Below are 14165 nucleotides of genomic sequence, written 5' to 3' on the forward strand. Positions count from 1 at the left end.
ACTGATGGTGGGGCAGATGCTACCAATGCAGGGACACTTGCATTTTCATGGCATTGTCCTCAGCACAGAACCAACCACTCTCAACCTTGCCCAGAGAGTGCTAAAACCCCAGCCAGCAAAATGTGGTAAGAAATAAACACATACAAGGGTTGAATGGCTCTTCCTAGAGCTTTCCTATAACAGGCAGGAGGATGCAAAGATTTAAATGATGCCTTGGGAAGGATAAGATTTTGTGCCCATCAGAAGCTTATCCCTGTCTCCAAAATCCCCAAGAACTGGACACATTGACTGCAGCTCATCCTGTAACAGTCATACCTCAGCACAGGCACTCATAGAACAGCAAGGGATTACTCCATCTCTTAAGGACTGGGTGTCAGTAGGAGCCAAAGATTTGTCCCCATATAGTTGCAGAGTGTGCTTGGAGCCTTGCTCCTCTCCATTAAGCCGTGCCCTTCAGCCACTCCACAACTGGTGTGTGCACTCAGGCAGGAGCAAACCTGGCCACTTCCTTGGCACTTGGCCAGCCCTGGGCTAAATCCAGCCCCTCAGGGCACAGGAGCCCTGGTTCAGGGAAGCATGTGATGAATTTTAAGAATGTTTTTAAGCGTTTTCTTGAATAAGCCCCTGTGAACAACATTCTCCCCACCAACACTTCCACAGGAGCAGCCAGGGCCAGCTGAGGTGGCAACTCTGGAGAGCCCGGGCGCAGCAGGCAAATCCTGCCCCGTGTTAAACCAACAGCAAAACTCCCGCCCACTTACACAGGGGCAGAATTTCCTCCCATGCCTATATATGTCTGCTTTTCTATGTAAATTGTGCAAACACAGCATGTTGACTACCCCCAGAGGGAACACGCATATATTCTGTCTCTCTTGAGTGCCAAGATCACTACAAACGCTGCATATAAACAGGCTTCACATTGATCAAAGTGAATTTAGCTTATTAAAAGAGGATTCTATGCAGAAAGCTGATTTCCTCTGCATGAGCATAAATTGAGACACTAATAATATAGTTTAAGCTGAAAAAAAACCACAAAAAGAACAAAATGCTTTTTTGCCTCCAGTCAAAACCTCCTTAGTATCACTATTAAGGAGTTTTATATCTCCTTTTTGTGTCTGACTGAAACTGAGCCACCCAAAGGAGCCCAGCCCAGCCAGGATCAAACAAAACCCATCTCTTGCTGGCATGGGGAGCTTTCAGGGAGCACATCCCACAGCACCATGGAACACAGAGAGCAGACACTTGCTCTGAACACCTCTGCATGGCAAGGATCCACACAGTTCTTTGCAAGCACAAACCCACACACTGCCACTGCTGGCATATGCCTGGCCCAGACCTAAGAGTGCCTGGGTACCACCAAGCTGTGCCCTGGAGATACCCAGAGATGCTCCCCTGGCCTGGCTGACCCAGTGTGGGCCATCCTTTACAGCTGCTCCTTCTCAGATAATATACTCTGGCTGTGCACTCTTCCTAAAATCTTCATGGCAAAGCAGTCAATGCATCCTCAGTTAAACTGAATAGAAATGATCTAAAGAAAATCAGAGCAATTGTGCGAGACTTCAAATTGCCACCAGATGACTGGGCTTGGCAGCACTGTGGGAAAATGCATCATCTGTGTTTTGTCAAGTGCTTGCTGCTCTGATCTCGTGCCTCCCACACTTTTAATTTCTCTGTCACGACACAGAGAACGACACTTCTGGAAAAGCTGCACGTGGGTTGAGACACAGCCCCCTCTCCTTGCAGGGCTGCTGAGCACATCCCAAAGGGACAGGGGAGGCACAGGGTGTCTCTCAGCTCTGGCCTCACACCCACCCAAACAAGTGCAGCTGGTCTGGATCCTTAGGAAGAAGGAAGAGCCTTTGCTTTGTCCTGGCAGTGTCAAAAGACCCAGGATCTCATTCACACGTCTGTGCTCTTAAACTGCCCAACTCCACAATGCCCCACTGCACTCCATGGAGTGTAGATGAGGTGAAGGAGAGGTGCACAGGCACTTCCATCAGAATAAGGACTGCACACCTGAGCAGCCCTGCATCCTGCTGGGAGGTGTCTGAGCTTTGCAGCTGCTGGGTCCCACATCAGCCAGTGCCTCTGAGCAGGGCTCTCCTGCCTTGCTGCTCAACTTTCCCACTATTACTCAGCAACATCAGAGGATGGGAGCAGGGAGATTGCACTGAAGGTCTGAGCCAAAATCACCATCTCCATCCACTGCCAAAGGTCCCTGCCTGCTCTCTTTCAGCCCTAGCCCAGATGCCTCTCCCAGGTTCCATCAGCACCTTGGCTCTGAAGTTCCACCTCTAACACAGTATTTCACTGTTGGTGCCCCAAGGTTTGAGCTGCAGATCTTTTGGTTAAGAACAGTTGAAGTTATCACATTTGGACTGCTCCTTTCTTAACCCAATCTTAAAACTTCCCTTTATCTTTCAAGTGTGTCATTTATCCCACCTGCCAACAAACACTTCCACTAAATTTGTCTGTTTATTTAAACAGTGACATTATTTGTCAATTAGCCTGCCAAAACTTCCTCTCCAGTTGTAATCAGTAGCATGCATCAGGGACCATTCAAAGCTGAAATTGATACAATCTGCCCTGCAGCCTCTTGAAGAAGAGAGCACAGAGAGCAGCAGGGATCCCACAGAGTGTGGCTGCCTGCAGCACTCCCAGTGCTGCTCTGCAGGGCTGTGCCTGCTCTCAGGGACTCCTGCTCAACTATTCCTCCCCACCAAGACCTCCCCTACACAACCTGGCTGTGAAGGAGATGCAAGGCCAGAATGATGGCTGGGATGCTGGGAACAGCAGCAGAGTAAGAGGGAGCAAGAGCCCCAGGTGAACTGCACTTCATCCTTCCCTGTGCTTCCCTGTGCCCAAAGCGCCCCCGAGCTCCCCACCCCAGCCTAGGCTCACTTCCACTGCTCCAGGTTACAGCTCTGCTTACCCTGGCAGGAGCAGCACTGACTGCATCCTAGCAGCTGGTCCAAAGGGCAGCATGTGGACACAGCACTCCAGGACACCTTGGAAAGGGACAACCTCCCCTCACTGCCAGCCACCACCACATCCAACAAAGCTCTGCTTCCCCTTTGCAGGCACAAAGGAGCAAAGCCTGCCAAAGACAACAACATAAATACTCTCCTTGCACTAGACAGGCATAAATCAAAAACCAGGAACAGAAATCAGATGGCATGGGCTTCACTGCACCTGTAAGACAGCAGCTTTGTAACCACACTGTACCAGACACTGCACTCCCTCAGGCTGGGCACAGCACTTCTGGCTAGAGAGCTGTGTCCTTTAACACACACATTGTGGCTCTGTACAAGCTGACCACTTCCATGATGTTAAAAGCTTTCCTCACTGAGGTGTTTTCATTTATGAGCATTACATTCACTGACTACAAACAGCTTCTTACTCCAGACGGTTCCTTGTCTCGAGGAGTGCCCTGAATGCACAAAGTGCTGAGCTCAACCAACACACTGAAAGAGCCCCAGGTGCCCACTCCTCCTGGGGATGGAGGTGTGTGCTCTGGTACCTGCAGCATCAGCTCTGCTCACCACCAGAGATACCTGTGCTGTCGGCTGTGATTGTCTCAAGGCAAGCAGACAGCCAAGGCACTTGACAAGATGACCAAAGGAGTATTAAACTATTCACGTACTTTTTATTGACTCAGCATCACCTGCTGTGCCCAGGATGCAGGAAGAGGATGGGATCCTGACAGGCAAAGGCTTCAGTGCAACTCCAGTCTGCTTCAGAAAGTCCCAGTTCCTGACATCCTGAGACACAGTGCATCACTTGCTGCCAGCCTGCTCCATCCAGTTATCAAATGGAACTCCTGCTCCCCATGGACCCACTGGCCACCCCCTGAATCCCAGAGGCACTCCTGAGCTCAGCACTGCCCCAGGGTGAGGGATCACAGTCCTGATGCTGGGCTCTTCCACCTGCCCCACACTGGCTAGGAGAGGGTAGATGGGTTGGGGAGGCGCTCACACAATGCTCTGCAGCTGCTCAGCACCATCAGCACCAAAACTGAGACTCACCTTGGGAACAGGATCAGAAACTGTGACTTCTCAGTCTCACCCTCACTCCACCACTCCCCACCATCATTTCTCAGGATCCTCTCTGTACCCTCTCACCAGCACACAGACATCCCTTCCTCACAAAGATGACAAGCTGCTATACAGAGATGAGCCATCTTTTTGCTGGAGCAAACCTCATCCTTAATCACTGAGGAAGGTCAAAATGCCATCTGAGACAGTCCTGTAAGCTTGTGCCACCTCCTTCCCCAGCCCTTGATCACTGCAGTGCCTTATGGCTCTCCCTAGTGATGCACGAGTGCTGGGATTTATCCGTTGCTGCTGAACTGTGGAAAGCAGGAAACTCTGCCAGGACCTGGGGATCAGAAACACCTGCCCTCACCCTCCTCTGGTGCTTGGCTGCAAACACACAAGGCAGCACAGCAGCTCTGGGGATTTGCCTGCCAGAAAGTCAGAGAAGTTGGCAGGCACAGCATGGGCAATGAAACCCTAGAGAGGATCAGAAAAAAGAGTGGCTGCCTGATAGACTCTGATGGTTCTTTTGAGTTCCTGTCAAGGTTTTATTTATCTTCATCTGCAGTCCCACCCATCCCTTCCCCTTCTGAGAGAAGGAACCTCACACAGGCACCACATAACCATCTGCCTGTAGGATATCAAAGCTAGGTATGAGCAATTTTATTTTTCATTGAAAGTTCCATTAGCTTGTACAAAGCCTTTGTCCCCGTGTATTGTTGATGAAAGAGGGAAAGCAAATCACATGGAAGCCCATAAGGATCTCCAAACAACAGCACAGGAAGCAAAAGCCAGCACAAGGAAAACAGGCTGGATTATTACCATGCCTTTTTTTTTTTTTCAGGCTTAGAAATCTGCAAATTTACAAGCAAACTCTGTTTATAAAAGAAATGTTCAAACCTCTCAATTTATTTAACAGCACATGCCATTCAATCTAATAGTAGAGAACTAATGGCAATTATTTGCTGAACTTGTACTGCACTTTCTGCATATCCCATTGCCTAACCTTTCCTCCATCAAAGTCAAGGTCAAAGTTGATTACACATTAAAGTAATTCAATGAGCACCAGTGAAACACATCCAACAAAGCCCCGGGAAGCCGCGAGCTGATCCCGGCATCCTCCCAGGGCACAGCACTGCCGAATGCACAGCTGTGAGCACAACAAAGACAACCTGCTGCAGCATCCCGCACGCCGGCACCAAACGCGTCTGACAGCGCGCTTGGCTTTCACCCCGACACCGGAGCGCGATTCCCGGGATGTATCGGGACAGTGCCTGTGCTGCCCACCGAGCCCTTCAGCCCTGCCCTGTCCAGTGCCAGTTTCGCTCTGTGTGCCCCTGTCACCGCTGTGTGCCCCTGTCACCGCTGTGTGCCCCTGTCACTCCGTCCCCGCTCGCTCAGAGCCCCTCGCTCCCGTGAATTCCCGCTGCCACCACCAGCCCGCCAGGACGAAGCGCCGCTTCCCGGCGATGCTGCGGGCTGGGAGCGCTCGGAGGGGCGCGGTGACGGCAGGTGAGGTGCCGGTACCCGGCGGGATGGCACGGCACAACCCACCGGAGGGGATGCCAAAGGCAGATCCCCGTGCCCTGCCTCGCCCAGCCGCGCCCTCTCCATCCCTTACCCAGCGCTTCCCAAACCCTGCCCCGCCGCGCCCTGCGCATCCCCCGCTCCGCCAAGCCCCGAGCCAGCTCTGCCCTTTCTCCAGGCCCCCCCTCCTCTTCCTCTCGCCGCTCTCGGCGCATCCCCTGCCCGGCTCTGCCCCTTCCCAGCGCCGCCGGGCTCCTCCCGCTGCCGCCCCTCTCGGAGCGGCGCCGGGCGCGGCCGCTGCCGGCGCTCACCAGCACGAAGGAGCTGCGCACCGCCTCCGAGACGCTCTGCCGCAGCTCGGCCGCCGTGCCCGGCTTGCTGAGCCGCTTCGTGAACTTCCTCACTTCCGACATGGCGACATGATCCGAGCCGAGCCGAGCCGAGCCGAGCCGAGCCGAGCCGAGCCGAGCCGAGCCTGAGCCTCCCCTCGGCGCTCCCTCGCTGCCGCCGGGCGGGCGCGGCCGGGCCGGGCGGGGCGGGCGGAGCCGCGGGGCTGGGGCTGGGCCGGGCCGGTCCCTGCTCGCCCCGCCCCGCCCGGCCCCGCTTTGTCCCCGCCGCAGGTGGCCCGGAGCCGCACGGACAGCCCCGACCGCCGGGGATGCTCGCGGCAGGGATGCAGAGCGCCTTGGGCAGCGAGGGCTCGGCGAGACGGGGCTCGGAGGCAGCAGCCGAACGGGAGGGATGTTCACAACACGCTCGGTGCCGAATGGGGCACAGGAAGGATGTTCAGAACACGCTCGGTGCCGAATGGGGCACGGGAAGGATGTTCAGAACACGCTCGGTGCCGAATGGGGCACGGGAAGGATGATTAGAACAGCACACTCGGTGCCGGATGGGGCACGGCTCTGCTGGGACTGGTGATCTCCCTGCTCTGCCAGGCGTTCCTGCAAGGCTAAGCTGGATCCAGGACAAGACCTTTCTGCTGAGCGTCTCTGTGCTGGTTGGGGTTGCGTTTAAATCTATTTTTCTCCACGGTAGCGGGCTGTGTTTTGGATTTGTGCTGGGAACTGGGTTGGTAATTAGGGATGTTTTCCTTACCGCTGAGCAGCGTTGACACAGAGTCAAGGCTTTTCTGTTGCTGGGGGTGCAACAAAGCTTTGGGAGGGGACACAGCCAGGATAGCTCATTCCGAGCGATCCAAGGGACATCCCACACCCTGTATAAAGCCGGTCAGAAGAAAGGAGTGGGGACATTCAGAGTGTCTTCCCAAGCCACCAGTACTCGTGAGGGAGCTCTGCTGTCCTGGGGATGGTTGAACACCTGTCTGCCCTGGGAAGTTGTGAATGAATTCCTTGATTTGCTTTGCCTGTGTGAGTAACTTTTGCTTTGCTTACTAAACTGTATTTAGTTTCCTCACTTCTTCTGATTCTCCCCCCATACCCCACTGAGGGGAAGGGTTGGAAGAGCTGTGTGCAGCTGAACTGGGGGCTGGGGTTAAATGAGAAAATATCCAGCCTATAGAGTTTGCTATAGGAAGGTGCTGTGATTACAGAGGCCATGGTCATATTTGCTTGCCCAGCTGCAAAATCAGAAGTAAGGATATGAAAAGAAGGTTCCTTAGGACTCAGTTCCTATTCCTCATTACTTTATCATTGTGCACTTCTTTGAAGGATGGTAATTTTGACATTACAGTAAAGAGTCTTTGTTTTGTTCATTAAAGCCTTTTAATTTTTTTTAAACTTATTTTGTGTGTTGTGTTTTCACAGCAAGATATTGAATTGAGTAAAGTTTCCTTACAGTCATAGAAATTTATGCACATTGTTCCATGACTGATTAAATACTATCTACAAGGATCTCACTGGAATTATAGGCATGCCTTAAGTCACACAACATATAGAGAAAAAGTTTTGATTATGAGAGCCAATCTGTAGGGGGTGATGAATACAGCCATTATGATCCAAACCATTCAAAATGTTATTTGTGACTCCTAAAGCATGCAAGCCAGTTATTGTTCTGCTTTTTAGCAGTTCACTGAAGGGACAGCAGTCACTATTTCATATGAAATGGTTTTTTACATCAGAAACAAATCTGTTTTGCATCAAAACAAATCTGAAATTTTATTGTTAATTATCAAATATCTATTAGATGTGGGATAGAAAAATAAGTTGATGAGTTAAAGAATTTGCATTTTCACAAACACGAAGCTTTTCCAAACCCAAGTTCAATGAAAAGCATTGTGATGCACAATTCCAGTAGCAGCACGTCGAGGTTCACTTCCTTATCCCCACACCCATGAACATTCTTGCAGAGATTTTATCAACCACTTCAAACCCTCACAGCACAGCCTCCAGTGACTCCCCTGCAATGAGCTGGCAAATAAAATTATTAGGTTTCCTTCACCTGGCCACAAAAGGACAGATAACCCAATGATGTTTGTCACAGAGTGAGGGTAGCCCTGTTCATCCTGGCTGCTGGGGACAGCCCCTGGCCCCTGTGGTTCCTCAGAGGGGGTTGGGCACTGCAGAAGCGCCCACACCAGTGACTGGGGTCAACATCTTTGGCAGAGCCATTTCTGCCTTCCATTTGCTACATTAGGAGCAGCTCTGAGAACCAGAGTGTTCGGGGAGGAGAGTGCTGTGATGGTCACTTGACAAGGAATAAAACCCTCCCCAAAGCACACACTCCATTTCTTATCCAGACAGAAGCAAAAGGTTCCTACTAAGATGCTGAGCCTGGTACAGTGCCCAGCATCCAACGAGCTGCCCATCAGCATCCCACTGACCTGATCCAGGGAAGACCAGCGGACAGTGAGGCTGATTTTTGAAGCAAAGCATGAAAAGGAAAACAAAAGCCAAGGGAAGGACACATCACATGGAAAACAACAAAAAAGCAGAAAGCTGGGACTTCCTCTTGGGTAAACTAAACATCCGAGTAAGAGACTCAAGCACAAAAAGGGTTAAGGCAAGACAACAGCAGCCACAGCCCTGCTGTTACAGACAACCCCAGACCTGCAAGGACTGTAGTTTTCATCTCATTTTTCACAGAGAAAAAAGGCCAGTAATGGTTTATCAGCATAAGAAATGCACCAAGGACACATAGGGGCATTCTGGAAGTGCTGAGGAGTTGCACTGCTTCAGATAATCAAACTTTCTCCAACTCAGTCTGCCATAAAGTCTGAAGGGAACTCATAGATTCAAATGTGCTAACATTTTCATCTCTTTGTCTTTTTGTTGAAAGCCTTGAAGTCCCCAATGCCATTTTGATCCCACACCTGCCTGACTGATCAGAGGGTGAGTGAGCAGCAGCAGCTTGTAGTTCCAACACTAGAAAAAAAACTTACCTATGTGGTTAACTTAAGTAGGTGATTAACCAAGTGTTTCCCTGCATTGGAAAGGGTCCTGCATTTTTGCAGGGAACCTGCCAGACTCAGTTAGCCAGAACCAGATGTGCATTTTTTTTTGCCAGGCAGGAAGAGGATTATGAATGCCATTACATCTTCCATTTCCCAGCTTCAAAATTCCTGTGAGATAGAGCTGTGATGTTTGAATGTATTTCTAGCACTCCAAAATAAAAATTAAAAAAAACCTAACAAACAAACCAGTAAGTGGCCTTAGAATGGTATCTGCATGCTGACCCCTCTTGATAGCAAAGCCAAGGCACAGACTGCCTTGAAGAACTCCTTAAGCAACATTTTTTGTGCTGCTTGTGCCTTCTGCCAAAGCAAGGGATAAATGAAGTGCTTGGGTATCTTGATCAGACATCCCTCCTCAGCTGCACGTGCAGCCAGCCAGCACTGCTGGGGAAATCTGGGAAGTCTCAGGAAATACAAACACTGTGCAAGGCAAGGTACATGACAGCTCTGGCTGTTCCTCTCTGAGAGCCACATGCCCTGTCACCCATCGCTAGAGGCGTCGATGGCACTGTCACTAAACAGTCACTTGTTGGCTTCTCCAGGCCTGGGAAGGGCAGTGCAGCAAGAATCTGGTCCTTAGCTGCAAAGTCCTGGTGTAAAGGGCTGCCCTCTGCTGACCTATCCTGGATGGCACGGGCACAGCTCCTGGGGATGGCAGGAGTGCCAAATCCAAGCCCTGCCTTTCCCAGCAGGGCTCCCTCCGGTGAGCATTCAGCTCTGCCGGAGCACTCACTGCTGCACTCCTTGCTCACCTCCTCCAGCTCCTGGGGATGGAGGTCACAGCAGCTGCAGGGGCATCCTGGCAGTTCCCAGCAGCATCCACCTTCATGGAAGAGCACAAGGGTTTGCAAGGATCTTGAATTCTTGCTCAAAGGGTCAGTGAGTAATACTAAGAGTACACCAGTAATGATGAATCCATGTGATGGCCCAGGCTGTCCTTAGCACAGCCTTGAAGAGACAATATTGACCCAGCAGGCATCAGATTTTTGTATTTTGTATTTAAAAGTTTGCCTCCTGAAAAATAAGGTAACTTCATCCTATCTGGTTTAAGAAAATTCGACCAAGATGCTGCTTCTGAAACACTCAGCAGATACAGAACTAAAAATAAGATTAATAGCAATTCCAGCTGTCTCTAAAGCCCTTCTTCATTTCTCATATGTGGCTTTTTTGCTTCTGCCACAGAGAACTGAGCAGAGATAAAATCTCCTCACTCCATGCATTGTGCACACCCAGACACTGGAAGAAAGAGAGGTCAAGACGTGGTTGTTGGTGAGGGCAGCTCTGGTCTCACTGTACGGGTGGAGAGCCCTGACAGCACTGCAGAGCTGCTGCCTGCACCAGACACCAGAACGTGGTCACCCAACAGTGACAGCCCTGCCTTGGCTGCCTCACTGCCCTGCAGGCTCCATCCCTAACCCCAGGGAAAAAGGGCAAGAACAATTTCTGACAAATTGAGAACACCTCAAGCAGATGTTTGAGTCTATTCCAGTGTTTTACTACTCTGACATGAAAAAAAAAAACAACAACCCAACACTTTTTAAATGTTTATTTAAAAATAGGAATTTTCTCTATCTCATTTGTGCCCATGGCCAGTTGTCCTTCCACTGGATAGCAAGAAGTCTCCAACACTTACCCAGTCAGGAATTTTTACACATGGGAAGATCCCCCTGAGATGGCTCTTCTCCAGGGTGAACAGACCCAGCTCTCCCAAGCTCTCCACAAGCTCACTAGCCCTTTGCTGGACTCTTTCCAGCATATTCTTGTTTCTCTGTGTACAGCACTGCAGTGATGTTGCCCCTCTCTTCAGCATCCTGGAGTACAACTGATCAGACAGGAGTGATGGAAGGAAAGCACAGGGCTTGGTTTAAACTGCACAGCTCTACTGTAACACAGCAACATCCAGCTTATGAGCACTCCTCTATTTATCTTCCTCTGCTTGAAGGCTTTAAAGATCATTTACAGTAAGGGCCACACACAAGAGGATTGTTAACATCTCACACAACTCCCATGAGCAGCTCTGTAGCTTGGACAAAGAATACAGCAATTAGGAGGTGGATACACACAGCTGCTGGACATCCCCCCTCAGGTCAAAATGCCACTGCTGCCTGGTCTCAGCCCAGTATTTTTCACAGCAATTCTGTGAAAAGGCAGAAGGAAAAAAATCCCTGATGTTTGTTTCCTTGTATAGATACGTGAGGCCAACTAGGAAACAGTCTAAGGTGGGGAGAGGGGTCACCATTGCTCAAATAAATCTATTTCACAATATGCTCTGCAGAGTCAAGTACTGCACAGGCCAATTAATTAATCTCTCACCCTTTCGAATTTTCTCACTTCGTTACTGTTCTTAATTATTTGTTTTCAGACAGCAAAAGGAAGGAGAAGTTACTGCCATAAAAACAGAGTCTGTTGAAAACCTTAGGCATAAATTGATCTAAGCAAAGTCCAGTAGGTCTAAAAAAGACAAAAATGGCATTGGGACATTGAGATATGCAAAGAGAGGAAGTAAGCGGAAACAGAATGGCAGATAACAAGGAAACACTTCCTGTGAGTCTGGTCACATACTGGTTATCTAGCAAAAATGCAGTGTCCATCCCTGGAGGTACTAGAAGGCCTGTGCAACTTGTCTGACCTGGGAGAGCAGAGGGGATTGGACTAGAGCTCCAGAGGAGTCCCTGGGCCTTGAGTAACGTAATTCTGTAACAAGCTGTTCTGTTAATCACCATAGTATAATACCAGTCTTTATTCAGGAGGGTACTAAAGGATAGGTTTAAATTTGTGCATGAACCCTACAAAAATCAAAGGAGTTATGGTTATTGGAAGAACAAACTTTCTGGCACAGCTCTAACGTGTGCTCATCACTTACTGCAGTTCAAGACAAATTAACCCACAGGCTTAAACAAGCAGTCGTGTTCCTTTCTGAATGGCCTTTTGTGTGTTGCTCTGTACATAGCACTTGGCTTCACTCATTTTTCGTGCTCCATTTACTGAGCATTACAGCCTGAACAGAATTCCACACCAAAGCCTGTAGCACCTTCACTAAAGCATGGATCAGTTTCTAACCATGTGAACTGAAAAGCTTCCATTGCACCTTAGCAGGAGACAAATTAGCAAAATACCAGGAAAGCAGAAATAGCAGCCATAGACATCAGCATAAAGAACATGGATTCACAACTCCAGCAGCACATCCTCAGAGCCAGCCAACAGATCCCTACAGCCTTCCAGTTTGTTCCCACTTTCACAAAATGAAGAAAAATGCTTATAAGCAGATCTCAAACAAACGAGGTATCATATACAGAACTAGAGAAAACACTTAGAAAACAGACACTGACAAAACACAAAAAATTTTGCAGTGCTGATATTCCAGCCACAAGCAGCAGGTTAAGTTTGCCTCAAAAGGTAACAGCTTAGCATTCCTTACACTCACAGGTTCATTTTGAAGAGTGGACATTTTCCAGCACATGTTCATCAAAATGCTAATGACAGGCAAGAAAAGCATAGTGACCTTCCATGACTGGTGAATCGATTCTGCCATGCCTACAGCTAATGCTCTTATATTTAACATCATAGCAGTTGCAGAGTTCAGCATTGCTTTCCATTAAAAAACAAAACCCAAAACAATCTCACCAACCAAAAGAAACAAAGACAACCCTCGCATTTTTAGCTTAAGAAAACAAGACTTGTGCAGCATCTAGAAATCAAATTTTAGTATGATTCAGCTACTCGATCTGCTGTTTTTGTCCCTCTGTCTGTGCACTTGGCTCGGTGCCCAGCTCTGAGACAAAGGTAGCAGAGACACAGCTTTGTTTCCAGCCACAGCCACTCACTGCCAGACCCAGCTGCCAGGAGCCAGCTACAGCAGAAATGAGGTGCTGAAGATCTGTGACACTCCAATCAGCTCATTTTATTGATTCTTGGGAAAGGACTGGGTTAATTCACATTTCCTGCACCAAGGTTCCTCTGCAATGGCAATTCCTCACTTTGCCTCCTGGGAGTTCTCAATCACTTTCTGTAAGCAGAATTTTGATTACATGAATGTCAGTCTTTTGTTCTTTAACAGAAGCTAAGTAGCCCCCCTGGAAAAAACACTCCAGAGAGACGAACCCTCCTGCACAAAGGGAAGTGTTCTATTTCAATAAATCTCCATCCGTGCTGTGCTTGTGCTCCAGCCAGGAATGTCACTGCAGTGCAGGGGCACTCCCTGAAGTACAGACAGTGAAGGCACTTGACTGAACCCAACAGGCTCAGCACAGAAAATGACATTTACCTGCAACTTAACATTTACCTGCAAGGAGAACTTGGAGGCAGTGGACAAAAGTAGAATGTAGCATGTAAGGTACCAGAGAAACCCTCAGAGCCAGCAGTGGCTGAGATCAGACAGGACACACAGCTCAGACTGGACCAGCACTTAACCTAATTTTATATAATGTGTGCACTTAACTTTTGGAAGGAGAGGGAAAGAGGCACTGATTTCTGAACCATCAAAAACGAGCAGAACAGTTCAGCTAGGGAAAAAGCACTGAGAATACTAGATGAATGCAGGGGGAACACCAGAACTGTGAGTGCTGAAAAGCTAAATATCACAATAAATGGAAGTTAACCTTCCTCAAGATCAGTTTTGTTACTGCCTGGATAATGAAAACAATAATCCTTTTTTTAATAATCACTTGAGTACTTAACAGGTCCAAACACAACATCTTAATAGAGCTTCTAGCAGCTAATAGGCAAAACTAACAGTTCAACTTACATCTCCAAAGCAGTCACATTGGAAAAAGAACCCCAAACCATTCAGGTCATTAGGAGGCTACAGAGGAGACTTTGCATAGAACATGTAGAATAACTGCCAAAATGCAGGCCATTCATGCTCCCAACCCTCCCAAAGTCCACTCAGCCCCAGGTGTACCTCCAACACCGCATGTTGACAGTAGTCAGGTCTGCAGTCACTCAGAGTTGGCTTTGACTCATCCTCTTCTGAGTATTTCTTAACAGCTAATAAGAGCCCCCTTCTATTACTCATCCCTAATTTTTTGCATTTACTACTTTATCTATAATATGGGAAAAGCAGGAATGGAAGATCAGCACACACACAAAAAGCATACCCAAACTGCCCTATGCTAAGTCCACATGTCTCTTCCTCCAGTCTGGACTTTTAGTTCCAGAGACAGGGAGGCCACAATGTGCCAAGATTCTGGAAT

At 48.9% G+C, this 14165-nt stretch overlaps 1 protein-coding gene across 4 annotated transcripts in view; it reads right to left on the reverse strand.

The window, feature by feature from the left end:
* Positions 1–6011, reverse strand: part of DOCK11 (dedicator of cytokinesis 11) — a 77487-nt gene extending 71476 nt beyond the window's left edge. For all 4 annotated transcript variants that reach the window (XM_033072249.1, XM_033072248.1, XM_033072251.1 and 1 more), the window contains exon 1: positions 5873–6011. In XM_033072249.1, coding sequence (XP_032928140.1) covers positions 5873–5974 — 102 coding nt within the window. In that variant the 5' untranslated portion in view covers positions 5975–6011. The remainder of the gene's footprint in view (positions 1–5872) is intronic.
* Positions 6012–14165: the final 8154 nt, after the last annotated feature.

The sequence above is a fragment of the Catharus ustulatus genome, chromosome 14 (genome assembly GCF_009819885.2).
Source record: "Catharus ustulatus isolate bCatUst1 chromosome 14, bCatUst1.pri.v2, whole genome shotgun sequence".
NCBI lineage: Eukaryota > Metazoa > Chordata > Aves > Passeriformes > Turdidae > Catharus > Catharus ustulatus.